The following is a 27,037-nucleotide window of genomic DNA, read 5'->3' on the forward strand; positions in this document are numbered from 1 at the left end:
GCTCTATCTAGCTGCTTCTTGAATTCAATGTTTTGGCATCAACTATTTCCTGGTTGTGAATCTCTGGGTGAAGAGATGTCTTCTCATCTCCATCCTAGATGATCTACCCTGAATCCTTAGATTGTGATCCCTGGTTCTGGACGCACCCACCATCAGGAACATCCTCCCTGCATCTACCCTGTCTCGTCCTCTTAGGAATTTAAGTCTCCTGTCTTTGTCCTCATTCATCTGAACTCCAGCAAAACAATCCTAACCTAGTCGGTCTTTCCTTGTACATCACTTCTGTCATCCCTGGAATCAGCCTGGCAAACCTTCACTGCACTCCCTCAAGCAAAAGCATACTTCCTTGGAAAAGGAGACCAAAACTGAATACAATGTTCTAGGTGTAGCCTCACCAAGACCCTGTATAAGTGCAACAAGACTTCCCTGCTCCATACTCAACTTCCCTAAATTTAAGAGTAAAAAGTGAGGTCTGCAGATGCTGGAGATCAGAGCTGAAAATGTGTTGCTGGTTAAAGCGCAGCAGGTCAGGCAGCATCCAAGGAACAGGAAATTCGACTTTTCGGGCCAGAGCCCTTCATCAGGAATGAGGAGAGTGTGCCAGGCAGGCTAAGATAAAAGGTAGGGAGGAGGGACTTGGGGAGGGGCGATGGAGATGTGATAGGTGGAAGGAGGTCAAGGTGAGGGTGATAGGCCGGGGTGGGGTGGGGGCGGAGAGGTCAGGAAGAAGATTGCAGGTTAGGAGGGCGGTGCTGAGTTCAAGGGAATCGACTGAGACAAGGTGGGGGGAGGGGAAATGAGGAAACTGGAGAAATCGAGTTCATCCCTTGTGGTTGGAGGGTTCCCAGGCGGAAGATGAGGCGCTCTTCCTCCAACTGTCGTGTTGTTATGGTCTGGCGATGGAAGAGTCCAAGGACTTGCATGTCCTCGGTGGAGTGGGAGGGAGAGTTAAAGTGTTGAGCCACGGGGTGGTTGGGTTGGTTGGTCCGGGCGTCCCAGAGGTGTTCCCTGAAGCGTTCTGCAAGTAGGTGGCCCGTCTCCCCAATATAGAGGAGGCCACATCGGGTGCAGCGGATGCAATAGATGATGTGTGCGGAGGTGCAGGTGAATTTGTGGCGGATATGGAAGGATCCCTTGGGGCCTTGCAGATAAGTAAGGGAGGAGGTGTGGGCGCAAGTTTCGCGTTTCCTGCGGTTGCAGCGGAAGGTCCTGGCACCTTCCCCTGCAAGCGCAGGAAATGCAAAACTTGCGCCCACACCTCCTCCCTTACTTCTCTCCAAGGCCCCAAGGGATCCTTCCATATCCGCCACAAATTCACCTGCACCTCCGCACACATCATCTATTGCATCCGCTGCACCCGATGTGGCCTCCTCTATATTGGGGAGACGGGCCACCTACTTGCGGAACGCTTCAGGGAACACCTCTGGGACGCCCGGACCAACCAACCCAACCACCCCGTGGCTCAACACTTTAACTCTCCCTCCCACTCCACCGAGGACATGCAAGTCCTTGGACTCTTCCATCGCCAGACCATAACAACACGACAGTTGGAGGAAGAGCGCCTCATCTTCCGCCTGGGAACCCTCCAACCACAAGGGATGAACTCGATTTCTCCAGTTTCCTCATTTCCCCTCCCCCCACCTTGTCTCAGTCGATTCCCTTGAACTCAGCACCGCCCTCCTAACCTGCAATCTTCTTCCTGACCTCTCCGCCCCCACCCCACCCCGGCCTATCACCCTCACCTTGACCTCCTTCCACCTATCACATCTCCATCGCCCCTCCCCCAAGTCCCTCCTCCCTACCTTTTATCTTAGCCTGCCTGGCACACTCTCCTCATTCCTGATGAAGGGCTCTGGCCCAAAACGTCGAATTTCCTGTTCCTTGGATGCTGCCTGACCTGCTGCGCTTTAACCAGCAACACATTTTCAGCTTCCCTAAATTTAAGGCCAACATGCCATTTGCCTTTTTCACTGCCTGGTGCGCAAAGACATGCTCCCCTCTGCCAATTTACAGCCATTCAGGTAGTAATCTGCCACCTTGTTTTTGCTTCCAAAATGAATAACCTCTCATTTATCCAAGTTATACTGCATCTACCATTGATTTTCCCGCTCACCCAACCCGTCCAGATCACGCTGGAGGATCTCTATATCCTCGTCACAGTTCATCCTCCCACTGAACTTGGTGTCAGCTACAAATTTAGATGTTACACTGTACATTGATTTGGATGAAGGAACGAAATGTAAATGGCTGGGGCCCTAGCACTGATCCTTGTGGCACCTAGATACTGCCTGCCAATTTGAAAAAGACACATTAATTCTTTGCCTCCTCTCTGCCAACTAGTTCCTTATCCATCTCAATACACATCCCCCAATCCCATGCACTTCAGTCTTGCATAATAATCTCTTTATGTGGGACGACTTGAAATGCTTTCTGAAAGTCCAAATATATACCACATCAACTGGTGTCCCTTGTCAACTCTGCTAGTTATATCTTCATGGAATTCCAACAGATTTGTCAAGCATTATTTCCCCTTCATATATCCATGCTGACATTGTCTGATCCTGTCACTGCTTTCTAAATGTTTTGCTATAAAGTCCTTGACAATGAATTCAAGAATTTTCTCCACTACTGATATTAGACTTAAAAAGCCCATAATTCCCTGGTTTCTCTCTACCCTCTTTAAAAACAAAAGGTTGTGTTCACCTGTAGGCCAGGAGACCTAGATCATGTAATTTGTCTAAAGGCCTTGGCTCATTGACTGCTGGCGCCTTATTCAGTGCCATTTCGTTGGCACCTTTTTGTCAGTGGTTATTTGTTATTGTCTTCCACACTTGGCAGGACAAGGAATCAGGCTTAAATATGTCTCAGCTGGAGCTGGAATTGAATCAGAGTAAGCTACCAAGCTAACTAAGATAACTGGCAGCATGTGTTGTCAAAAGTGTTTTTAAAAGAAGTTGGATTTGTGTATGCATTTTCTAATTGTTTTTATTTTTATTGTCTGAAAGAGATGGATATGGTGATCAGCATTGGAGGAAATTTCATAAATGGAAACAATTTTTTTTCTTTTGAGGTTCATGCAGAAAAGGATCTGTTGATGGTCTTGCCTACCGTTTTGCTCCTTATCAATTGCTGCTTTTCACAAGATTTGTAACTCTCCACTACTCCTTTTCCCACTGCCATGGGTGTGTTGCCCTCCTGTTTGTTAAATGGTGGTAAGGGCTATTCCTCAAATGGTGGGACTGTGTAGCATGATGCTACCAATTTGAGATGTGCTCAATGAAGTATGTCTATGTTTAGAGCAATTTAGGAAGCGTAAGTATTGCTTAAGGTTATAGATGTGTTTTTTTTCTGTTGGCATGGTTTTCATTGTATGTATGTTTTATGTATGTACCTGAGTGAATAGAGACAAAAATGACAGTTGCTGGAATCCAAAGTAGACAGGCAGGAGGCTGGAAGAACACAGCAAGCCAGTCGGCTTCAGGAGATGGAGAAGTTGACGTTTTGGGTGTAATCTTTTGTTCCTGATACACCTGAACTTGAGAATGAAGGAATTGTAACTGCTATCAGAGGCTATTGGGAGGCTCAGGGACATCCTTGCCCATGACTGGATGACCTCCTTTCAGCCTTGGAAATCATTTGGAGACCTAGTCTTAAATATTTGCCATTTTAAAAAAAATCTTCTAATTTGTGTTGCAAGTTACTTTGTTGTGAATGGCATTTTTCAAGGGAGCAATTAATTATTCAAGTTGGAAAATTACACTTTGACTTCTGGGCATATTTCCTGTTTAAGTCCAGACTAGAGCTGAAGTGCATGTTTTATTTGTTGATCCCTTCTAAGTGAATTTCATTCATGAATTAGTGCATTGAGCAGGAATTATAACTGATGTAATTAAGGTGTCACCTGATAATGAGCTTCAAAGGAAATAGTGCTTTGAGGCAATGCGACACTAATGCCGTGCATGATCATTGGTTTTACAAATTAGGATTTTTAAAATTGCGAATTCTTTATGAATGTATTTTCCATTGGTTTGACATTTATACAAAACAAGTTATTTTTATTTTTTGTTAGAAGTTGCGTGCTGTGGGTTCTGAAGCAGGAACTGTCTCGCCGAGTGAGGTAAGCTGAAGAGAAAATGTTAGGAATAGTGTGCACAAAGTATAATTTGTGTAGTTTCCTGATATCTTGACATAATACTTTAGTTTATAACTCGTGGCATTGTATTTTTGGGAGTCCTTAGTGGAGGGAATAGTTGAATGTTGAATAAGTGCAAACTTTGTTGAAAAAGACTTCCAGTTCCTAAGTTGTGTGAAGAAGAAAGCCTTACTGGAAAAACTTTTTTTGCAGGACTTGGGTCCTGAGAAAAAGGTCTGGTGAAATCAATTGCAATTTATTATTTCTTTCCTTTCCCTAAAGAATCAAATGAAGGGTAAATTCTAAAATGTTTCAACTGAAACTTCACTTAAACTTACTTGACAAATCCATCCATGGATTCATCAAAAATGACATTTTATATACAAAGTACTGCTGTTTAATTTGGTTTGGTCCTTTTTTCACCTAAACCTGATGGTATTTTTTTCAAAGCAATTAGAGATAAGCAAATCCTTGCCCAGTAGCAATATCTAAGTCCTGTGTATGAATAATAAAACACACAATTAATTAGATCTCCTTCTCAACCCCTGCACTACTATTTGTCAACTGCTCAGCTAACCTTGGTCAGTAGTTCTCAAACTATTTTGTTTGAAGGATCTCATTTCAAATAAATTAGTTATCACAGACCCCCAGCCAATCTAAATGATATCTTTATAATCCCTGTAGTAGAGGTACCAGTATAGAACATCTAAAATTCTTTGTATTAATGAGGCTAACCAGATAAACCAAAGGTAAAGACTAATCATGATTCTACTAATCGGCCAAATAATTATTTCTAATGTGGTTCTATTACATAACAAACCAAATTTGATTTGTGGAGTTTTGAGATTAATACACTACTTTAGTTTGTAGAAAGGACTGATGGCAGGACAAGGCAAAATCAGCACATCTCCCATTTAGAACATGAGAATTGTAGTGAGGGCCCAATGGTTTGATTAGATTAGATTACTTAGTGTGGAAACAGGCCCTTCGGCCCAACAAGTCCACACCGACCAGCCAAAGCGCAACTCACCCATACCCCTACATTTACCCCTTACCTAACACTACGGGCAATTTAGCATGGCCAATTCATCTGGCCTGCACATCTTTGAACTGTGGGAAGAAACCGGAGCACCCGGAGGAAACCCACGCAGACACGGGGAGAACGTGCAAACTCCACACAGTCAGTCGCCTGAGTCGGGAATTGAACCCGGGTCTCGGGCGCTGTGAGGCAGCAGTGCTAACCACTGTGCCACCGTGCCGCCCACAGTTTGTTTGCTGCTAAGGGGGCCTGGCTTGACCTGAACTATTCATGCAAGGATCATTTTTGTCAAACTGTTCATTAGGCTGATGAGATTTGCAAGAGATGTATCAGTGGTTGCTTGTGGGTTTTTTCCCCTCTTCATCCAATGGATGACTGGTGATAATCTTGCTGAGGAAGATTGCTCCAGGTGAGGTACCAAGATGGAAGAGGTGTTGAACAAAGTGTTACAGTTATGATGTCACTGTTGCATTCAGTTGAGTAGCAGACAAGAAGGGTGTGCTCTGAACTTTGCAGACAGGTGCACTATAGTCTTATGTGGAGCGAAGTGGGGCAGTTGTAACACTTTGGCAGCAGCATCTCATGTAGATCAACCAGTTTCATTAGGAGGTTGTTTTTGCTTTTGCTTTTGCTTTTGCTTTTGACATTGGACCTATGTTTAATGTTGTTAAAGATTGCCTTTAATGACGCAACCAATTAGTTTCCCAGTCAGATAAAGTTGCTGATCTCATCAGGATGTACATCAGTCAGAATAACTAATCGTTAACTAGGCTAAAAGTTGCTATTTCATGTTTTTCGAAGGTTGTCTTCAGATAAGTCTGTTTCTCTATTTCCATGACAAAGTAGTCAATTGAACATGGTTTGTTATTTTTTTTTACTCATCTCTGTAAAATCAGCTTAATTTCAGTGTTTAATTATTCAAGGAAATTACGTCATGGAAAATGTAGGTAATTTAAACTGACAGCTTTTCCATGGTTCTAAGAATTTAAGGAACCAAAACTTGAGAAACCAAAACGCTTGAAGTACTCAGGCAAGACAACGTTTATAGAAACTTATGCTCACTACATTAGCCAAAATGGAACCTTTGGTATTGTTACAATACAGGGTAAGCCCCCCACTGGCTAATTTAAACCAGCAACGCAGAAAAGATTTAACCTGTGTGGTAATCAGTTAAAATTCAAGAGGCCAAGAACTATCCCAAAGATCACTGTATAAAGTAAAAATTCACAACTTTTTTTTAAAGTCTAACAGAATAATTAACAACTACTTATAACTCCTTTCTCTAACCTATCTTTTACTTTCCTTTCTATAAGATGGGTCTGGTAAAACTGCCAATTAAGATTTACCAAAAATCTCAACTTTCAAAGCCAGCCAGCTGTCAAATCCTCTCTTTGTATCATCATCTTTCGTCTTTTCTTGGGGTTTCTATTTCATAGGTTGTTGGAAGATAAAAGTACCTTTTTAAGAGAGCTATTCTGTGGGCAGTCTGCATATGTTGGTGGCTTGGCAGTTCTCTCCGAACTGTTCAATTTGTTTAATATTTATGCCCCAAAGCATTGGATCATTTCATTGAATTTGATATTTTAACAATATCAAAATCAAACTTGATTGGAGTTTAGTATCTTGGGGCATAATTATAACTGGAATTTGAATTTTTTTTTGTCTCATAGCAACCCAGATACTGCTAGCTGCTCGACCAAATGTCACATAGCAAGCACACAGAGTGCTGTAGAATTTGCAAAGTCCTTCAAGTCTCTTAAAAATGCAGCACCTCTACGCCTTCACAGCAGTATCATGGTTGCTGCTGGCCTTCTATCACCCCTCAGTGGTGACCCACTTTGCGTGACTGTACATCAAATACTGTAGGAGGGAGGTTAACTAAATGAGTAAAACAAATAGATATAGCTCATATACTTGTATATCTCATCTATTTTCACCAGCTTAATCAATACTCATAATTCTTTAAGTATATAGTCATTGCACAATGTAGACATTTGGTCAACCAGAAAAAGATCATTTGAGTTTTTTTCTGGGATAAAAGGCAACGCTGGATTGTTGGTATTCTGACCCTCCCTCTTGAGGGGTGAAAGGTGGGGGTGCTGTCAAGCGCTAGTGTTGCCTCTACAACATCTAAGTAATGATTTTCCACCTTCGGAATGTGTAGCAATACCTTTTGTCTTTAAATGTCAAGCTGCCTCCAATGTGGTGCACCTTGGTAATGCCCCTTTTTCACTTTTTGAAAGGGCTGCTACTTAAAGTTTGGTTTCATTTCAGCCCCACACTCGTGATTTATGGACACCTCGTGTGGGGAGAGACAGGCAACTTTGCGGGCCATCTCTTCGGTCCCTGGGCCTGGCCAAGGTGGCTATCAACAGGTCCAAGTAGCAGACCATAGAGGGGCTCATTGTTCTTGACTGTCTGTCCCCTTCACCTGCACATGGGTGTCGCTGGCGAAAGAGCATGTCATACTCACCGGCATGATAGAGGCCTTTCGAGACCAGTGGCAGCACAAAGGCTGGAATGCATCCATAAGATACAGGAGCAGAATTCGGTCATTCCACCCAGAGTCTCTGCCATTCGATCATGGCTGATGTTTCTCAACTCCATTCTCCTGCTTTCTCTCTGTAACCCTTACTAATCCAGAACCTATCTAATTATGTCTTAAATACATAAATGACATGGCTTCCACAGCGTTTTTTTGGCAATGAGTTCCACAGATTAGCCAATGGCTAAAGAAATTCCTCCTTGCCTTTGTTTTAAATAACTGTGCCTTTGCTCTAAGGCTCTGCCATTGGATTTTAGTCTCTCCCTTTTGTGGAAACCTTTTCTCATGTAGGTCAAACCTACATGTTAATCTTGAAAGAATCTTAAATTATGACTCCCAAGTCCAATTGTGATTTCGGAAGCCTTTCCCCTTTTTAGAAAATAGTCTATACCTTTATTATTCGTACCAAAGTTCATAACCTCAACATGGAGCCTGTGGAACTATTGGCAGCTGCCATCCTGAAAAAGACCCATTTATCCCCACACTCTGCTTTCTACCAGTCAATTAATCCTCTATTTATGCTGTACCTTGTCCCTAAGACCATAGGCTCATGTCTTAGTTAGCAGCCTCTTGTAAGGCACCTTGTCAAAGACATTCTGGAAATCCAAATAGATCATGCCCACTTGCTGTCCTTTGTCCCTGCTTGTTGCCTCCTCAAAGAATTCTAACCAGATTTGTCAAGCATGACCTGCCCTTGATGAAATCATGCTCGCTTAGTCCTCATTTTTCATGCACTCCAAGAATTCTGCAAATTCATCCGTAATGGACTGTCAAAACCTGCCAATGACAGCTTCCTAGTTTCTGCCTCCTTCCTTTTCTTAAATGAGGGTGTTATACTAGTCATTTTTTAGTCATCTGGGAAGCTCCAGATTCCTGTGACTCCTGAAAAATCGCCACCAATGCCTCCACAATCTCTTTAGCTACCTCCCTTCTGAACCTTGCGGTGTAATCCGTTTGGTCTGGGTGATTGATCTCCATTCCGAGCTTTGTTTCCTCAGCACCTTCTCCCTTGATAATGGCTACTGCACCTACCTCTGAGGATTGATCCCTTGAAGCTCTGTTATGCTGCTAGTGCCTTCTGCTCTAAAAACTGGTGCAAAGTAACTGTCCATATCTTCCCTATTACTATCCCTCATCCTACAATTTTTCAGTGACCTAATGTGCGTACTTGTCTCTTGAGCTTTTAAGATACATTTTTAAAAATATATAACCTTCTCTTATACTACTAACTAGCTTATCCTCATTTCCACACTTCCCAATTTTATTTTTAGTTGTCCTTTGATGGTTTTAAAAGCCACTCCTTTGACTTCCCACTAATTTTCACGTTGTATGCTCTTTTGTTTTTATGCTGTCCCTTCTCTTGCTCTCTGGTTGTCTGAGCAATATTATTTTAATTTGGTACGGTTTTCTTGCGTTAAATAAGGTTCTGTTCAACCGTTAATTTGGTTTGTTGGTGTCCCAACTGGGTTATCTCATTATTTTTGACTGCCTGTGGAGTGGAAGAAGTTTATCTCTATCTTGCCCTGGGCTGGTCCTGCCCTGGATGTATTTATATGGGGACAGTGTCAAGGGACACTTATTCTGTTTAAAATATTAGGAAGTGTGATCAGTGTAGGTTTCACAGAATCTAAAATGCAGCTATCATTGACAGAGTTGCAGAATCTACTGTTGGGTGTATGCACGGCTACTTTGTTGCACTGTGCATTTTCTTTAAGATTTTCATATTGTGTCTCTTGAAGAAAATATTGCTCTGTGCATGGCACATTCCCAATTGTTGTGTGACCACATGACCTTGAAGACATGATTATTAACCAAGGACAGGTTAGGACAGTGTGATGAATGGCAATTATCCACTCTCTGCTGAAGCAGCATAGGAAACATTAAAGCGATAACGTAGGAAAAGATATGTATAGGTCGAATGTTAATATCGGCATCACATTTATTTAAGCTATTTATTTTGATCACAGACATTTGTCACTTGTACCATTCCATCGTTGGTTTGAGTGCAACCTGCATAGTGAATTGGAGGAAGAACTGAGATATGTTTCGCCTGTTGAAACATCAGACTGGTGTACTGAAGGTGAAGTGACTACTTGAGAGGGGTTACTAGCTGTTATGGCTGCAGTGTTTTGCATTCTATTAGAACAAATATCTAGTAACCGCTAACCTTGCATGTCTGGCATTGCAAAGCACTACTCAGTTCAGTGACTGAGTCCCCTTTGCATAATTATTGTAGCCTTCATATAATGAAGAATTAAAAACACTGCCTTCATCATTACCCTTCCTTATAAGGAGATTGACCCGCTTCTCCAATATTTGCATAACTGAAGTTCCTTACCCATACCATTCTAATCTCTTTACATCCCCTAAGGCTTTGACCTCCTTTTGACATATGGTGCCTGAAATTAATTATTATAGTTGAGGTTGAACCAGTCTTTTGAGGGTTTAGTGCAAGTCTTTGATTTTGTGCCTTCCCTCTATCTCTATGAATAAAGCATACACACTTTTTTAAAATCTTCAGCGGTGTGAGAAGTTGTACACATGCCCATGCTTTGCTATAAATCATTGTGCTTTACGTGAAACTTTCAGCCACTGGGTATCTGCACAACTTTACAGTGCTGTCTTGCAGAAGTCAATTATTGGCTTCTTTATTTACAAGTCTCAGTAATTTCTAATTTTTGAAATTGTCCTATATCTCTAAGTTCAAATCATTAGGAAATATCAAACAAGAGGTTCCTAAAACTGAACCTGCAAGCACACGACTGTATTTCTTCATGCTTTGTTTCTTGCCAATATCATAGGTTCCTGCCACTATCCCCAATCCCATGAGGTTTGCTGTTCACAATCTTGTATAGTACTTTATCAAGCAGAGCACTGTTGATGTTGCGGTCAGGTATTGCATGTATGAACACGACTGACATTCCAGTACTTGACAGCAACCTATATTTGGCTGATTTCTGCTAGTTCTTCAGTTTGTAACCCTTTGAAATTGTATACCCTGAAATATGAACATTCTCGGTCAACAAATGTCATTAAACTTCATGAGGGATTGCAATATTTCACTTTTTTTGGCCATAAAATCTTCCATCTCGAGCCTTTCTGTCATAAATTGTGTTATTGACCACTCCTCTTATGTTGTGCATCCTTGGATTCTAAACGGCACTCCAGTACTTATCGACAGGTACAATTTTCACTTTTACCAGCAGCCAACTTTACTAAGTTAGATCTGTTGAGTTTTCCCTGAACTCTAATCTTGTTCAGTTGCATGAAGCAAATATTGTTTTGGGCTTTCAATCTCCACTTCACTTTATTGACCTAATAATGGTATTTGGCTTCATGTGAGTCACCACACCTTTTGAGATGTTTATATATTCTGACTGCAGCACTTGGCGTATATCTCCTAGAACTTTGATCTGTGTTCTAACGCATTCTAATCTTGGGACTTAACACATTGTCCCTACGTAGATCCCATGCTGTTCATTCACCTTTGCAGGATGGCTATTTTCGTGTAAAAGCTGCATTATGCATTGTGTAGTATTAGGAGGTAATGTTGTGGCTATACAAGACATTGGTTAGGCCACTTTTGGAATACTGCATTCAATTCTGGTATCCTCCTTATAGGAAAGATGTTGTGACACTTGAAAGGGTGCAGAAAAAAGTGGCAAGAATGTTGCCAGTGTTGGCAGGATTGAGTTATATGTCTAGATCAGAGTGGTGCTGGAAAAGCACAGCAGGTCAGGCAACTTCTGAGGAGCAGGAAAATTGACATTTCGGACAAAAGCCTTCATCAGGAATATTTCTGCTCCTTGGATGCTGCCTGACCTGCTGTGCTTTTCTAGCACCACTCTAATCTAGACTCTGGTTTCCAACATCTGCTGTCCTTGTTTTTACCCAGGATTGAATTATATGAAGAGACTGAATAGGCTGGGGCTATTTTTCCCTGGAGGATCGGAGGCTGAGGGGGTGACCTTTTATCGAGGTTTATAAAATCATGAGGGGCATGGATAGGGTGAAAAGTCAGATCTTTTCCTCAGGGTAGGGAAGTCCAAAACTAGAGGGCATAGGTCCCTTTTAAATCTTTCCCCTCTCACTGTAAACCCAAGGGGCCACTTTTTCATGCAGTGAGTGGTGTGTGTGTATGGAATGAACTGGTGGAGCTGGTACAATTGCAGCGTTGGATGGGTTTCTGAATAGAAAAGGGTTTTTGAGGGATATGTCCCAAATGCTGGCAAATGGGACTAGATTCATTTTTCATATCTGTTGAGCATGGGCAAGTTGGGCCAAAGGGTCTGTTTCCATGCTGTGCACCTCTGACTCTGACTTTGTATTTTAAGAACTAATGCTTTTTAAAAAGTATTCATAGTGCCCAAAAACACAATTCTTTGGATTCTGGGAAGCTGAAATAAAACCAGAAAATGTTGGAAATTCTTAGCAGACCTGGTAGCATCTGCAGAAAGAAGTGTTCTGGGTCTGAAGTTTCACCAGAGCTGGGGAAATTAGGGAGTAGATTTTGAAAGTGGAGTGGGGAGGGTGAGTTTCTTTCAGGGAAGAGAGAAGGACAAAGGAAAAGTTATGTGATTGAGGGGAGTAGAAGTGAGGAAAAAGTTTCATTGTTGTATGATCATGTGGTGCAGTTAAAATTAAGGCAAGTAAAAATTCCATGTCTACAGGTAGCATGGAGGGCAAGTAAAGAAAATTGGGGGTGGGGGTGGGAGGACAAAGCAGCAATGCAACTTCAAACAAATAAATTGAATATATTTATTCTAAAAACTTTCATTTGTGTTGACTCCAGAAAAGTTTCCTGTCACAAAAAAGTGCTGAAGCTTGTGCTTACGAAATGAGCTTCATTGGAACACTAACTGACCGAGGCTAGTAAGGTCACTATAGGAGCAAAGCGGAGAGTTACCATAGCAAAGCCTCCAGTCACATACTATGTGGTGTTATTGTTTGGTTGATTAAGCAATAAATCAAAATCTGACTAAAGACCCTTATTCTGAGTAGCATTAGGATGATTATCTTCTTTTCAATTACACGTGTGTATGTGTATGCACACGCGCGCACACAATATTTATTTATGATTTGGAAGAAGGAAGTGAATGTACTGTAGCCAAATATTTAGACAACACCGGTGAAAAGACAAGTTGCAAGAGAGATACAAGCAGCTTAGATATTAAAAAGTTAAATGTGTGGATAGGAAGTTGGCAAATGGAGTATGATGTGGGAAAAGGGAGTGTTGCCTCTAGTTTCAAAGGAGGATGGAGTACAAGGGTAGGGAGGACTTCAACTGTACAAGGTGTTACTGAGACTGCATCTACAGTACTGTGTAATATTGTTCCCTCGTGTAAGAAAAGATATTTTATTGGAGGCAATTCAGAAAAGGTTTGCTGGTCTGATTGCTAATATTAAGGGATTATCTTGAGCCAAGGTTAAATAGGCTAAGAGTCTATTCATTGGAGTTTAGAACAGTGAGAGATGATTTCATTGGAACATATAGGATTCTTGAGGGGCTTGATAGGATAAATGCTGAGAGAATGTCTCCCTTCACTGGAGAACCGTGACCAGAAAGCATAGTCTCTCAAAAATGTTAGCTAATTTTAGACTGCAATGAAGAATTTGAGGGTAGTGTCTTTGGAACTCATTGCCACAGAAAGTTCTAGGGACAGTCCCTAGAACTAGGGCTGATTAGATTCTTGATCAGTTGAGGAATCCAAGGTTGTGGGGAAAGGGTAGGAAAGAAGACATAAATAGTGTTAGATCAGCCATGATCCTATTGAATGGTGGAGCTGGAGCTGAATGGCCTTCTTGTTCCTGTTTCTTGTGGTCTGAAAAGACCTATTCAATTTAGCTGTGTCTCCTGGATTCAGGATAAGTACAGTTGACAACTCAGTTGTACCTGGTTGTCCTTAATGCACTGGGGACATTCTTAAATCCACAAGGTAGGTCTTGATTTTGGTGAACATCTCAGCAACATGTTGGCTTTCCTTTTTTAAAATAGACGATTGCAAATAGTCCACATTAAATAAAGTTTGTTCCTTGAAGTTTAAGATCATGTGATTTTACAGCAATCCAAAGATCACCTCTATGATGAACTGGCCATGGGTCACAACCTATTGGACTTTTGTACCCATGCTGCAATGACATCCGCAAGCAAGATGTGAAGATGGCTGACTCAAAAAGTTGAGAAACAGCTGTCCCTGAGGAGTTTCCACCATTCAGAAGGGCATTGGAAGGGCTTGGAGAAACAAAGAACAGCTGAATGAAAAGTGGAAGGAAAAGAATGACTAGTGAATCTGGCACATTCTCTCCCTTGCTCCCTCGCCCCCTATCTTATGTATCAGAGACCACTGTACCAGAGAGGAGATCTGAGCCATACCAGGCAATGTTCAACAAAGTCTCAAAGTACGATTCATGAGGCCGAAAGCCAGATCATAGGTCATGTTTCACCTTTTCTCTTCCTGACTTGTGTGGAGCATTCCTAAATACAGAAAAGGTAGCCTTCTAGTATCATAGGAAACTGTCTCGCAAGGATATACAAACAATCTAAATACCACCCTCCAGCTTTCAAGGAGAATCGCAAACGTGCATCTGTTCCTGCTTCTGCCATTGTTTTTGGTCCATTTTTTTTTCTTCCTGGCTCCCATTTATACCCTTTATTCTTAAATTCCCTTGTGACTGTTAGCACAACCGCTTGAGCTGCTGTGGTCCTGTTTTTCAACTTGCACTGATGTCCTGGGCCCCAAATTGGTGCCAGATGTTGGTGTCTGCAAGTAGCCTGGCTAATTGCACCAACAATCTACTGTCACTAAATGGGACCTAGCCATTCTTAAAAATAGAGGGTAAGTGTAATTTTTAATGTTTACATTATAATTGGAAATTGCATTTTAACTTTAATCTTTTTGTGCTGAGAAACATCTGAAAGAATTAACTGTGCAATATTTTGCTGATATTTCAGCTTTAATATTGATTCCACAGAAATTATGTTTCATTAAGTCATTTCATTCGAAGTTGTGCTTTTCAGGAATGCTGTCACAGCCCTGTGAGCATTCCTTTATAATGGAGAGGAAACTGCCAAGATAACATTGAGTGGAGGAGTCTTGGAATTATAGCCAGTTTTGGGTTGATATCTGACACCTTGACAAGCCAAAATATTGAGTCTAGAGGAAAGCATTCATTAGCAGCCAAATGTCCTCCAAACAAGCGCAGGCGTCAATGAATAAGAGTTCAATCAGTTACTTTTGTGCAAGACTTGAGCCTTTGTAAGTCTCCAGAGGTTGCTGTTTGCCCTCCATTTAATGTGTACTCGATATCTTTGACTGCAATCTGCACATCAAGAATTATGTAGTGAAGAGAGCTGAAGTCATATGTACATAAAGTAACACCAAATACTGAATGGGACACATCACTCCATATCTAAATCACAGTTGAGAATCAGCTCTGAAGTGTCACTGAATTTGAAACATGAACTCAGTTTTTCTCACTCTGGCTTGTCAGCATCTGTGGATTCTCCAACACTTTGTTTTGTTTCAGCTGTCCAACAGCTGCAGTTATTTATTTTTATTTCAGATGATTTCTTAGCTGAGGGTTCCAGCAGCCAATTAATGGCAAAGGAGGTTAAAATGGATGAAGCTGTGGAGGTAGTTGATCTTGCTAATGGAATGTGTGTGTGTCCGGCTGATATGTTAGCTCAGCATTTGAGTGGAGCACAGAGCTTAGACTCTAGATGAGCCTCACACCTTGGCCGTGAGATGGGTGGAGTTGGTGGTCAGAGCAGATGAGGGCTGCAGATGCTGGAGTGTTGAAGAATGTGGTACTGGAAAAGCACAGCTGGTCAGGCAGCCTCTGAGCAGCAGGAGATCAACGTTTCGAGCATAAGCCCTTCATCAGGAATGGAGTTGGTGATAGTGGAGCTAAGTTTGTTTGAATAAATTGGTTTATAGTTTCAACTTTTATTTGGAAGAAACTTTTTTTTTTGTCCTGGATACTGGATGTCTGATAAACTGATTTACAAATTAGAGACTCTGAAGGGTGTATTTATAGCTGCTCTGCCTAAGGCTTCAAGCATGACAATCTAACAGTCCAGACTTTGTTGTAGTTTCTGTTGAAATTTACTGTTAAATGGTAAATATGGTGATCACTTTGCCAATGACAGGATTAAATCACTGGATCTGTTTGTGTGAGAAGAGTTTTCAATAATCTTGCATGACAGCTGCATAGATTCTGTCAAATAATGACTTGAGCTATGGGAGCAAATGGGTGAGGCTGCAGTTTAAGCCAACTGGCAATACAATAGTCCTTTATAACGTGGAATTTTGTTTAAACACATTACAGGTCTTGGTATTCTAAACTCTTGCTGGTGACATCCAAGCGGTCATCTGGCCTTCCTCTTTATAGATGCTAAACCAATGTATGTTCAGCATTTTGTTTCTTACGTATTTACTGTGGCAATGATTTCATTCATAGCACACCAAAAGCCTAGAGAAACAAAGGTGATTGCTAATTCATGTTAGTCTAATATTGACATCTTTAATGAGTCTATCAATAGATCTGGTGCAGGAATCAAGGTAAATTTGTTTTATTTTTATGCCTTCAAAGAGGAAGTGCCTCCAGTTAAGAAGACAAAGAACTGAGTGAGTGCCTGACAGTGTAGCTTTTTGAGTAGTGAAGAGAAAGTGGATATTTATTAAAAGGTTTTGCTTTATTATTTTGGATGTAACAGGAGCACAATTAGTGTCTAAGTTACTGTGATAAGTGATCTTAACAATATCCACTGTATTTCAAATGAAATCCAGTTTTCTGGTTAGCCTTGTCAGCATTTGTCAAGTTACCTTTCTATGATGCACTGATGAAAATGAAGTGAGTGAAAATGAAGTACTGGAAATATTCAGGTCAGGCAGCATCTGTGAAGAGAAATAGAATTGATGTTTTGGGTCAGTGACATTTTTGTTAGAATTTGCCAGCAATAGTTGAGGAAAGGTATTTGATTGGGACGTTTTGGTACAAATCTGATCGAATGTACCCAAGGAAATAAAGCAAGGCGAGTGGATTGAACTCACGAAAAATGGTGCAATTTCTGACAACCTTCCTCACTGTTCACGATTTCATCTATTTTAGTGTCATCTGTAAACTTACTAATCATGCTTTGTACATTCTCATTCAAATCATTCATTGTAGATAACAAACAGAAATGGGCCCATCACCGACCTCTGAGGCAACTGGAAATTCTGCTGGAGAGAAGAGCAGATGGGCCATTCATGGTTGAGAAGTGGCAACAAATTAAACATCTACCAAAGCAAAATGCCATAGATGCTGCAAATCTTAAAAATGCTGAAAGTACTAATAGGATCAACATCTGTAAAAATGTTAGCAGTTCACATCAATGATCTTTCATCATGACATAAGTTGAAGGCTTATATTGCCTAATCACCAGTTTTAATCCTTTTTATGCAGTGTGTTAATGTTCTCTGTTGCGCCAGCTGGTGATGTTTAACTTGAGAGTTTATCTAAAGTAAACTCAATCTGGGAAAGATACTTCAACTTAGATTGAAAATTGTGGATTGGAGGCAGGCTGAGTCATAGAGTCCTACAGTGCAGAGAGAGGGCCTTTGGCCTTAACTGGTCCATGCTGACCAAAGCGTCCATCCACGCTAACCCCACTTCTTTGCACTTGTCCCATATCCTTCTAAACCTTTCCTATCCAAGTATTTGTTCAATTGCCTTTTAATTGTTGTAGATGTACCTGCCACAACCAGTGCCTCTGGCAGTTCATTCCATATGTGTACCAACCTCTGTGTTTCTAAAAGAAAAAGTTGTCCCTCAGGTTCCCTTTTATTCCTCACCCTCTAACATTAAACTGACGTCCTCAATTTCCCAACCCTGGGAAAAAGACTAAATGCATTCACCCTACCCATACCTCTCATGATCTTTGATACTTCTATAACATACCCCCTCAGTCTCCTTTTGCTGTAGTGAAACAAGTCCTAGCTTGTCCAAACTCTCCCTAGAACTCACTCCCTTGAGTCCTGGCAACATCCTTATAAATTTCTTCTGCACTCTTTCCAGTTTAATAATATCCTTGCTTTAGCAAGGTGACCAAAGCTGAACACAATACTCCAAGTGCAGCCTCACTAAAGTCCTCTACAACTGCAGCATAATTTCTCAACTTCAATACTTAATGCCCTAACTGATGAAGGCCAGTGTGCCAAAAACCACTTTTACTGCTCTGTCTACCTGTGACTCCACTTTGAGAACCGTGCACCTGAACTCCAAGGTCCCTCTGTTCCAATACACTCCTTAAGGCCCACTTTGAAACACCTATCTTTGTTTGGCTTTCCAAAATGCAAGACCTCACTGGCCGTTTCTCTGCCCACTTCCCCAGCTGATCCTTGCTGCAATTTTGTGTGATCTTCGTCACTGTCCCTGATACCACTTATTTTAGTGTCATCTGCAAACTTAGTAATCATGTCTTGTACATTCTCATTCAAATCATTGATTATAGGTAACAACCAGTAATAGGCCCCTTACCAACCCCTGAGGCACACCATTAGTCATAGGCCTACAGTCTAACACACATCCTTCCGCTATTATCCTCTGCTCCCTACCATTGTGTATCTAATTTGCCAGCTCTCACTGGATTTCATATGATCTAACCTTCTAGAGCAGTCTACCATGTAGAACCTTGATAAAAACAATGACTGCAGATGCTGGAAACCAGATTCTAGATTAATGGTGCTGGAAAAGCATAGCAGGGCATGGAAAAGAACCCCAGGGCACCAATGTGGACTTCACCAGTTTCCTCATTTCTTCTTCCCCCACTTCACCCCAGTTCCAAGCTTCCAGCTCAGCACTGTCCCCATTACTTCTCCTACCTGCCTATCTTCCTTTCCATCTATCCTCTCCACCCTCCTCTCTGAGCTATCACTTCCATCCCCACCCCCATTCTCCTGTTGTACTGTATGCTACTTTCTCCCCACCCCCACCCTCTCATTTATCTTTCCACCCTGCAGGCACTCTGCCTCTATTCCTGATGATGGGCTTTTGCCCGAAACGTCGATTTTCCTGCCCCTCGGATGCTGCCTGAACTGCTGTGCTTTTCCAGCGCCACTCTAATCTAGAATCATGTAGAACCTTGTCAAGGGCCTTACTGAAATCCATGTAGCCTACGTCAACAGCCTAGCTCTCATCAACCTTCCTGGTCACTTCTTCATCAAAGAACTCCAGCAAACTTGGGAGGCATGATCTCCCATGCATGTATTGATGTGATGCAATTCTCAAAAAAAATTGGATGAATATCAAAAAAAAATCTAGCAAAAGACATTACTTCCTTGCGTTGCAAAAAGTACATCACTCTTAGCTAACTGATGAGCAGTGGTTTTGCAATTTAAAGCTTAAAGCTCGACAAAACTAATTTCATTATAAATGAGGTGAGAAATGTTTTCTTGATTATTTATTTTCTTTCTAACTTCAGAGCTCCCAATATGTTCAGTGTGTGGCAGGTTGTCTGCAGCTAATGCTGAGAATCAATGAATATCGTTTTGCCTGGGTAGAAGCTGATGGAGTGAACTGGTAAGAATTTTTAAGGACACTAATTATTCCTGGCAAATTGGTCAAGTAATCTGTGCTTAAGTATTCGATGTGCTTTTGAGACCCTGTATTGTAGTGAATTGCTTGATCACTAGAGACAATATATTCATGCTGAATGAGCAATTTGTTATACAAACATTTTGCGTATCCTAGAAAATTGCAAGTAAATTGAAGATGCTAGGAGAAAGTGAGGACCGCAGATGCTGGAGATCAGAGCTGAAAAAATGTGTTGCTGGAAAAGCGCAGTAAGTCGGGCAGCATCCAAGGAACAGGCGAATTGATGTTTCGGGCATAACCCTTCTTCAGGAATGAGGAGGGTGTGCCAAGCAGGAAGATTGAAGATGCTAGGCCTACTCAGCCTGTTGACATTGCTGAACAGGGAATAAGGTTTAATATATGAAATTCTGTGGCACAGTGGGGTGCCGTGCACTTTTCTACCTGCCGCTGTTGATATTTTAACAGTGTGGAGAAGGTGCTGTATGTAGTACCAACTCCAACAAATTAAGGGCCTTGATTGGCTAAACTGTAAGCCACCTGTCAATGTTTTGGTATTTCACCCTGTTCATTTGAGGCATCTATGCTGCTGTAGTGAATAACTAGGGCCTGCTAGTGAAACCTTTCCATTTACGAGTGTCCAAATCTAGTGATAGTCAGCATTAGATACTGTCTGCAGGCCCACCAGTGCTCGCCATTCCTGGTGAACTACTGGGAATTAGTGAGCTGACAGCTATTTGATTGGCCTCCATTTGTTAGCAGTCATATTTCATCCAGCTGATGAGCCATTCTGAACCAATTGACAGTCCAGTTACCGCCAAACTAATTTGGGGTGGATTGTGTCATGCAGAGATGCAAGCTTGCCCTGACTTCAAAGCCAACAGCAGAATTCCTCCTACCCTTTCAGTTTCATGAATGGGCCAATTTCGAGAACCATGGAATCTGTTCTGTATTTTCACATTTTGATAACTTTATTATATTTAATATATTTTGCTTTCACTTCAGTACATAATTCTGTCAAAAGATTGTCCATCATTTCTAACTGCTCCTGTAAGTTGCAAACTCTATCCTCAGGTACAAATCATCTATTTTGAAATTCCCTTCTATAGTTATGATCAGTGTTTAATTTTCTCTCCAATATATAGAGTACAAGTAGAAATTTGCCACTTAAATTACTTTGGACAGTATTATATTTTACAAATGTCATAAAGTGGAAATTATTTAAATCATGGAAAAATCACTGAAAGGATTAAGTGCTTACAGTGGCTAAGAGTGTAAATTTGTATTTTGGACAAATTTTTTTTTCTGTGGCTTGTAAGTGGCATTTAACTTAAATCTATAGTTATTTAAATTCTGTACCCAGCCCCATTTCCTCTAACTTCTCCAAGCCATTACATTGATCTCCAAGGTTCATGCATTCCAAAGGCTGGAGAACCCAAAAGTGAATGCATCGATGCACCAGCCAAAGTACATGGCTCCTCCAAATAACGGCACAGCCGTGCCCTTTAGAGGAAGCCTTGGTTCCCAGCGTTAAGCAAGTCCTTTAAGAAGATTTCCAGAGGAAGGGCAATTGGGTTTGCTTACAAAGCAGCTGAAAACAGTTCCTCGTGATGTGAGTCAACTAGGAGCATATAAAACTAATCAACTCTGTATGATCTATGATATATTGAGTGTTAAGGGAGGTAGAGAAAGAGATGGTCTTTCACTTTGGCCTTTTCTAACATTTCCAATCTCCTGCAATTGATTCTTGTTTTTGTAGTATGGAGAAGACACAGTAAATAACTTGCTTCAATATAGCTTTACTACCAGTTGCTATAACTAATAGAATATATAAAAATGTGAATGAACATATTAAAATAATGAAGTAGTTATTAAAAATAGATAAAAGGATAGTAGGACAGGTGATGTCACAGTTGCAATATGTGGAAGTTCCTGAATGAAAGTTTCATCCAGAGCAAAGATGTCTACGGCAAATGTTTGAAGTTCAAACAACTTCAGCTCAGTTTTATCTGAACTACAGGTATTGCAATACATCAAGGAGGGCAAAGTTACCTGTATTCTTTACACCAGGAGACAGTAAAACACCTTCGACTTGGGTAATCTGATTTTTGTTTCCTATTGACTGACAGACAGGAAGGTGTAACTGAGGGACTGGTTAAGGAACCCAGAATGGGGTTGGGGGGGGCTGGTTGATGGAGCCTGTCTTTACAATTGTCCAACATATTTGAGATTCTATAAGCTTATCTGAATGAGAGTAAGGGCTTGCAAGATGGATAAGCTAACTGGTTGTGACACAAGGAAACCATTCAAGCGGGAGAATGAGAGAAATGTGATAGTGGTAAACTTAATTTAGTTAAAGGGACAAACATAGTTCTCTGCAACAAGGAGCATATTTCCAGAGTGTACATTGCAAGTTAGGCTGCTGTTTAGAACCAATGAGGGGGGAGGATCCAATCATCATGGTCCACACAGCATCCCCACGGTCACCGTCATGGGTCACACACAGCATCCCATGGTCACCGTCATGGGTCACCGCATCCCCACAGTCAGGAAACTGGCCTTCAGTCCAACAGGTCACACTGACCCTCTGAAGAGTAACTTCCCCCAGACCCATTCCATTATCTTATTACTCCACATTTACTCCTGACTTGTGCATCTGACCTGCACATCTTTGGATTGTGCGAGGAAACAGGAGTTCCCGGAGGAAACCCATGCAGACATGGGGAGAATGTGGAAATTCCACACAGTCATCTGAGGATGGAATTAAACCCTGGTCCTTGGTGCTGTGAGGCAGCAGTGCTAACCACTGAGCCACTGTGCCAATGATGTGGAAAGGATCAAGGAAAATGTGCCAAATTTAGACTCACAAGCTCAAAAGTCAAAATCTCTAATTTGTACTTGGTTCACGTGTGTTTAGATGGGGTGATTAGAGATGAATGTGTGAACCTAAGATAAATGGGAGTAATGGATTTTAGTTCATTGGTCACTATGCCAATGTGACCACAGGATTTTTAGGAATTAACTTGAAACTTGGAAAACATGATTCTGTTAGATGATGGTATTGGTACAGTATGATGCATGTTCAGGAAGCCAAAATATGGAAATGGTTTGGGTAGAAATGACAAGAAGATACAGGATAGGGTGAAGCATAAAGAAAGAATGAGAACCTGCCAAAAAGACAATTTTAAAAAAACAATGAGCAAACAAAAAAAAGAGAAACCTAGCCATAAATATAAACACAGTTAGATCACTGCAGATGTTTGAAAAAAAGTTAACAATTGACCTTTGGTCAAATAAATAATGAGACTGGGAAATTAGTGGTGGAAAAGGTAGATACATGTACATATGCCGTAGATCAGTCATAATCTCACTGAATGACTAGACAGGATTGAGCTGAATGGCCACCTCCTCCTGTTCCTATTTTAAATAAGAAAATAGCAGATAAATTGAAACAGTGTTGTTGAATTGACTGTCATTATAAAGGATGTAGTAACATCCCAAAATCAACAAAAAAAAATCAGGAAATGGGAAGAACCAAGGAACTCTGAGGAAAATCACAATTATTGGAGGAGTATTAATAAATCAGAGTTGCAGTCTGATGGCTCCCCAGGTTCTGGTAGGCTTCATGCTTTGGCCTTAAAATGCCAAGTGCAACAGTTAATGCATTGATTTTAATTTTCTAAACTTCCTTGATTTGGGGCAGTTCCATTTAGATTGAAGGGTAGTGAATGTAAATTTTATTCAAAATGGGGACAAGGAGGGAAACTATAAGCCATTTAGCTGAACTGCCGTCAGATTGAAAATAAAATAAATTACACCAAGGCGCTCAAAAATTTGCTAATCAGGCAGATTTGACCTGGTTTTGAAAATAGACACTCTGTTTAATTCCTTGTTTTGACGACGTAGATACATGCTGTGTGGAAATACTGCATCTAGGTTTCCAGATAAGGCGTCAACTCGGGGTAAGTAAAAGCTCACTATGTAGGAATAGTACATTGGCATTGATAGAAGATTAGTCAACTAACAAGAAATAGAGTAGGCATAAATAGGACTTTAAGGTTGGCAGATGAATAAGTTTATGTCCCACTGGGATTTCAACTGTTTACAATTTGTATATCTAATTTGAATGAAGAGAAGGAAGATATGATTGTCATTTTGTCTGATGACACATATAAAGAAGAAAGTAATTTGTGTCGAAAACCTGAGGCTGCAAAAATAAAGGAAGATTAGGTGGATAGGCAAAGATGTGGTAAATGGAGCATAATGTGTGAAGATGTGAAGTTGTCCATTTTGGCAAGAAGTGTTTTTTTTTCAGATCTGAGTGGTGAGAGATGGCAGAACTCTGGAGATGTTCAGAGATCTGGGTATCCTTGTGAGTGAATCACTAAGGTTAGTCTGCAGGTCCAGCAAATATGACTTGAGTAAAGCATACAAAATTTCTTCCCCCTCTCCTCACAGAATTGGAAACTAAGGATTGCTGTTTACAATCCGGAGAACAACTATTTAAGCAGATTAAGTAGACTTTTTGGAATATTGCTTGAAATGCTCCTCTGAAAAGATAGTGGAGGCAGAATCCTTGAATATTTTTAAAGGCAGCAGTAGGTACTAAGATGAAAGATACCAGTAAGCAGGAATACAGATTTAAAGGTGTAATTGGATCTGTCAGAATTTATTGAATGGCGCAGTAAGCTTGGCTGAGTTGCGTACTCGACTCATTTGTATGTGATATAAGTTTGTGAAGCATGCTATTAACATCTAAACCTACTCTGGGTCAACTTGTTCTACTGTCTGCCTCAAAGACAGTGGCTCTCCCTTAACTTTCCCCACTCTTAAGGATTTGATTTAGTTGTACTTTAAATGCTCATTAATTTCATTGTAGGAAGGTTGAGCATTTGTTTAACTTTATAAATATGCTGTTAGCAGTGTGATAACATTTTTGATCAAACTGAACAATAAAAGTACAAAGGTGGTGATTGACCAAAGGATTGAGAATATTTTAAAAGATGCCAAAAAGAGAAGATAAACCTTCATGAGAAATTGCAAGTAATAGCAAGACAGACAGAGCTTCTTGAAGATATTAAAAGGAAGAGAAGTTAGCATAGGCATAGATAATGAAAACAAGAAAATGGTAGAATTGAATAGATGCAAGTAATAATATTCCAAAATAATGAAATAATCAAGGATGAAAAGATGCAGAAGAAACAAATACAATAATTATAGAAGTACTGGACAAACAAATGGGGATAATTCCTCAACACCTGATGGGCTACATCCTAAGGTAGGAACAGTAGCTACAGAGATGAGAAGCTTTTACATTCTGAGGAGAGTTCCAGAGGATTGGAAAACTCTGTGTAACACCTTTTTATTTATTTGACAGGGAAGTGTGACAAAAATATCTATAGGCCAATTGGCCTAATGTCTTGTTATTGGGTAAGTGTTAATCTATTATAAAGGATAAAGCATTTTGTTCCAAATGGTATGATCAACAATCAGCATGGCTTCAAGAAGGGGAAGTAATGCCTGACAAATTTACTAGAATTCTTTTGAGACAGTAGCAAGCAGGACAGAAAGCAGAAGCAGTGGATGTAACTTTGATTTTCAGAAGACATTTCAGGTTCCACATGTTAGACTATTTACAATAAGAGCTCACAGTGTTGGAGGTAGAATATTACTGTGTACAGAAGATTGGCTAACTAATAGATAAAAATAAGTAGGTGGATATCGCAACTCACCAGGACAAAGGACCCGATACTCAGCATGAGCAAAACCAACGTGGTTTACAAAATCCCATGCAAGGACTGCACAAAACACTACATAGGACAAACAGGAAGACAGCTAACAACCCGCATCCATGAACACCAACTGGCCATGAAACGACACGACCAGCTATCCCTAGTAGCCATACACTCAGATGACAAACAAAATGAATTCGATTGGGACAACACCACTATTATAGGACAGGTCACACAGAGAACAGCCAGGGAATTCCTAGAAGCTTGGCACTCCTCCACAAATTCGATCAACAGACACATCGACCTAGACCCTATATACCGGCCACTGCAGCGGACAGCTACTGACAACCGGAAGCGGCAGATTCAAACCAGTGTGAATGCCAGAGGAATCAGCACAGAAGCGCTTCACAGGATGCTCCCAAGCACTGAAGATGTCACCTAGAAAGGGGACGAAACTTTTGCAAGAAAAACTCCCAGCTCGGCGAACAGAACCACAACAATGAGCACTTGAGCTACAAATCTTCTCACAAACTTTGAATAATGTGAGAAAATATAAAGTTGTGTAATTCGGCAGGAGAAATAAGTTGGATATTACTTAACTGGAAAAAGATTGCAGAAGTTACAGGATAGTAGGATTTGCGCATCTTTGTGCACGAGTCACAACAAAAGTTTGCGTCCCACTTCTGTGGGTAATAGGGAAGGTAAATGGACAGTTTCTGCTCATCCTCCTCCATCTAGGACAATCCAACCATCCCAGGAATCGATCTGTAAGCATCGATTGCATTCCTTCAGAAAAGAGATCTAGAACTGTACAAAATACTCCAGGTGCAGTCTCAGTAGTGTTCTGTACAGATGAAGGAAGACCTTTTATTTTGCTCCTGTACGCCTATCCTCTTGCAATAAAGGCTGACATACTGGTTTGTTTCTTGTACCTGCATATAGTGTTATCATTTATGAACAAGAACACCCAAGTCCCTTGTATATCAATGTTTTTCAATTTTGCATGATTCAAGAGAAACACCTTACCTCTTGGTAGGAGAAGCATAAATTAATAATCTCTCAGCACTTGAATTTCATTTGCAATGCTCTTGACCTGCTTAAAGCTTCTTCACACCATTGTCATGGTTCACATTCAGCTCTGCTAGCTATATGCTCCCAAAAAAAACTGGTTAGACTTGCTTTCACTTCATTAAGCCATATTGATTGTATTCAACAAGACAGTTATTTTCTGAAGTATGAGATTAGTGGATATTTATAATAGATTCCAGTAATTACCCTTCTGATGTCAAGCTAACAGATCTATAGTTTACTGTTTCCTCTCTTCTTCCTTCCTTAAACATTGGGGTTAAACTTGCAATCTTCTAATGTTCAGTACCACTGCAGAATTAATAAAATTTTGAAACATTATCACCAATGCATCTTCTATCTTTATAACCATTTTTCTTAAACATTCTTTAATGTAATTGGTTTCTTGATATATTGTTCCAGAAAATACTGTCAAAACACAGCATGAAATTATTCTCCCAAAGCATAGATGCAAGGTAGATTAACTCAGTCATGCAGTGTGAAATGGCCCTTGATCACTTCATTCTCCTTGCTATATGAACTTTTGATTTCCTGATTTATGCCAAGCTCTAAATTACCACTGCTGTTTGGTGGACATTAAGTTACTTGGAGAAACATTTGATGACCCTTGCTGTATCTTGGTTCCATCCAAACAGATATTATGTCCTTTTCATCAGATTGAAGATTCTCGCCTGCTCTTCTCGCCCCTCCCCCCTCTGTTCCATGTTGTCAGCTAGCTCCTATTGCTCTTTGCCTGTCCTTCCTAAATGTTCAATACCCTTTAAATATTGATTTTCTGGTCTTAGTCACCCTGCATCCACATTTCTGTAATGCAAATAAAATCATACTCCTTTGTTGTAGTTCTGTTCGAGCTGGGAGTTTTTGTTGCAAACGTTTCGTCCCCTTTCTAGGTGATATCCTCAGTGCTTGGGAGCCTCCTGTGAAGCGCT

The 27,037-nt window shown here is 40.8% G+C and overlaps 1 protein-coding gene across 3 annotated transcripts in view; it reads left to right on the forward strand.

Annotated features, from left to right (window-relative positions):
- atp6v1h (ATPase H+ transporting V1 subunit H) overlaps positions 1–27,037 on the forward strand; it is a 128,912-nt gene that overhangs the window by 47,848 nt on the left and 54,027 nt on the right. For 2 of the 3 annotated variants that reach the window (XM_060824336.1, XM_060824341.1), the window contains 2 exons: positions 4,070–4,117; positions 19,181–19,278. In XM_060824336.1, coding sequence (XP_060680319.1) covers positions 4,070–4,117; positions 19,181–19,278 — 146 coding nt within the window. The remainder of the gene's footprint in view (positions 1–4,069; positions 4,118–19,180; positions 19,279–27,037) is intronic. The other variant, XM_060824337.1, reaches the window with a different exon arrangement.

Source organism: Hemiscyllium ocellatum, chromosome 4 (genome assembly GCF_020745735.1).
Source record: "Hemiscyllium ocellatum isolate sHemOce1 chromosome 4, sHemOce1.pat.X.cur, whole genome shotgun sequence".
Lineage (NCBI taxonomy): Eukaryota > Metazoa > Chordata > Chondrichthyes > Orectolobiformes > Hemiscylliidae > Hemiscyllium > Hemiscyllium ocellatum.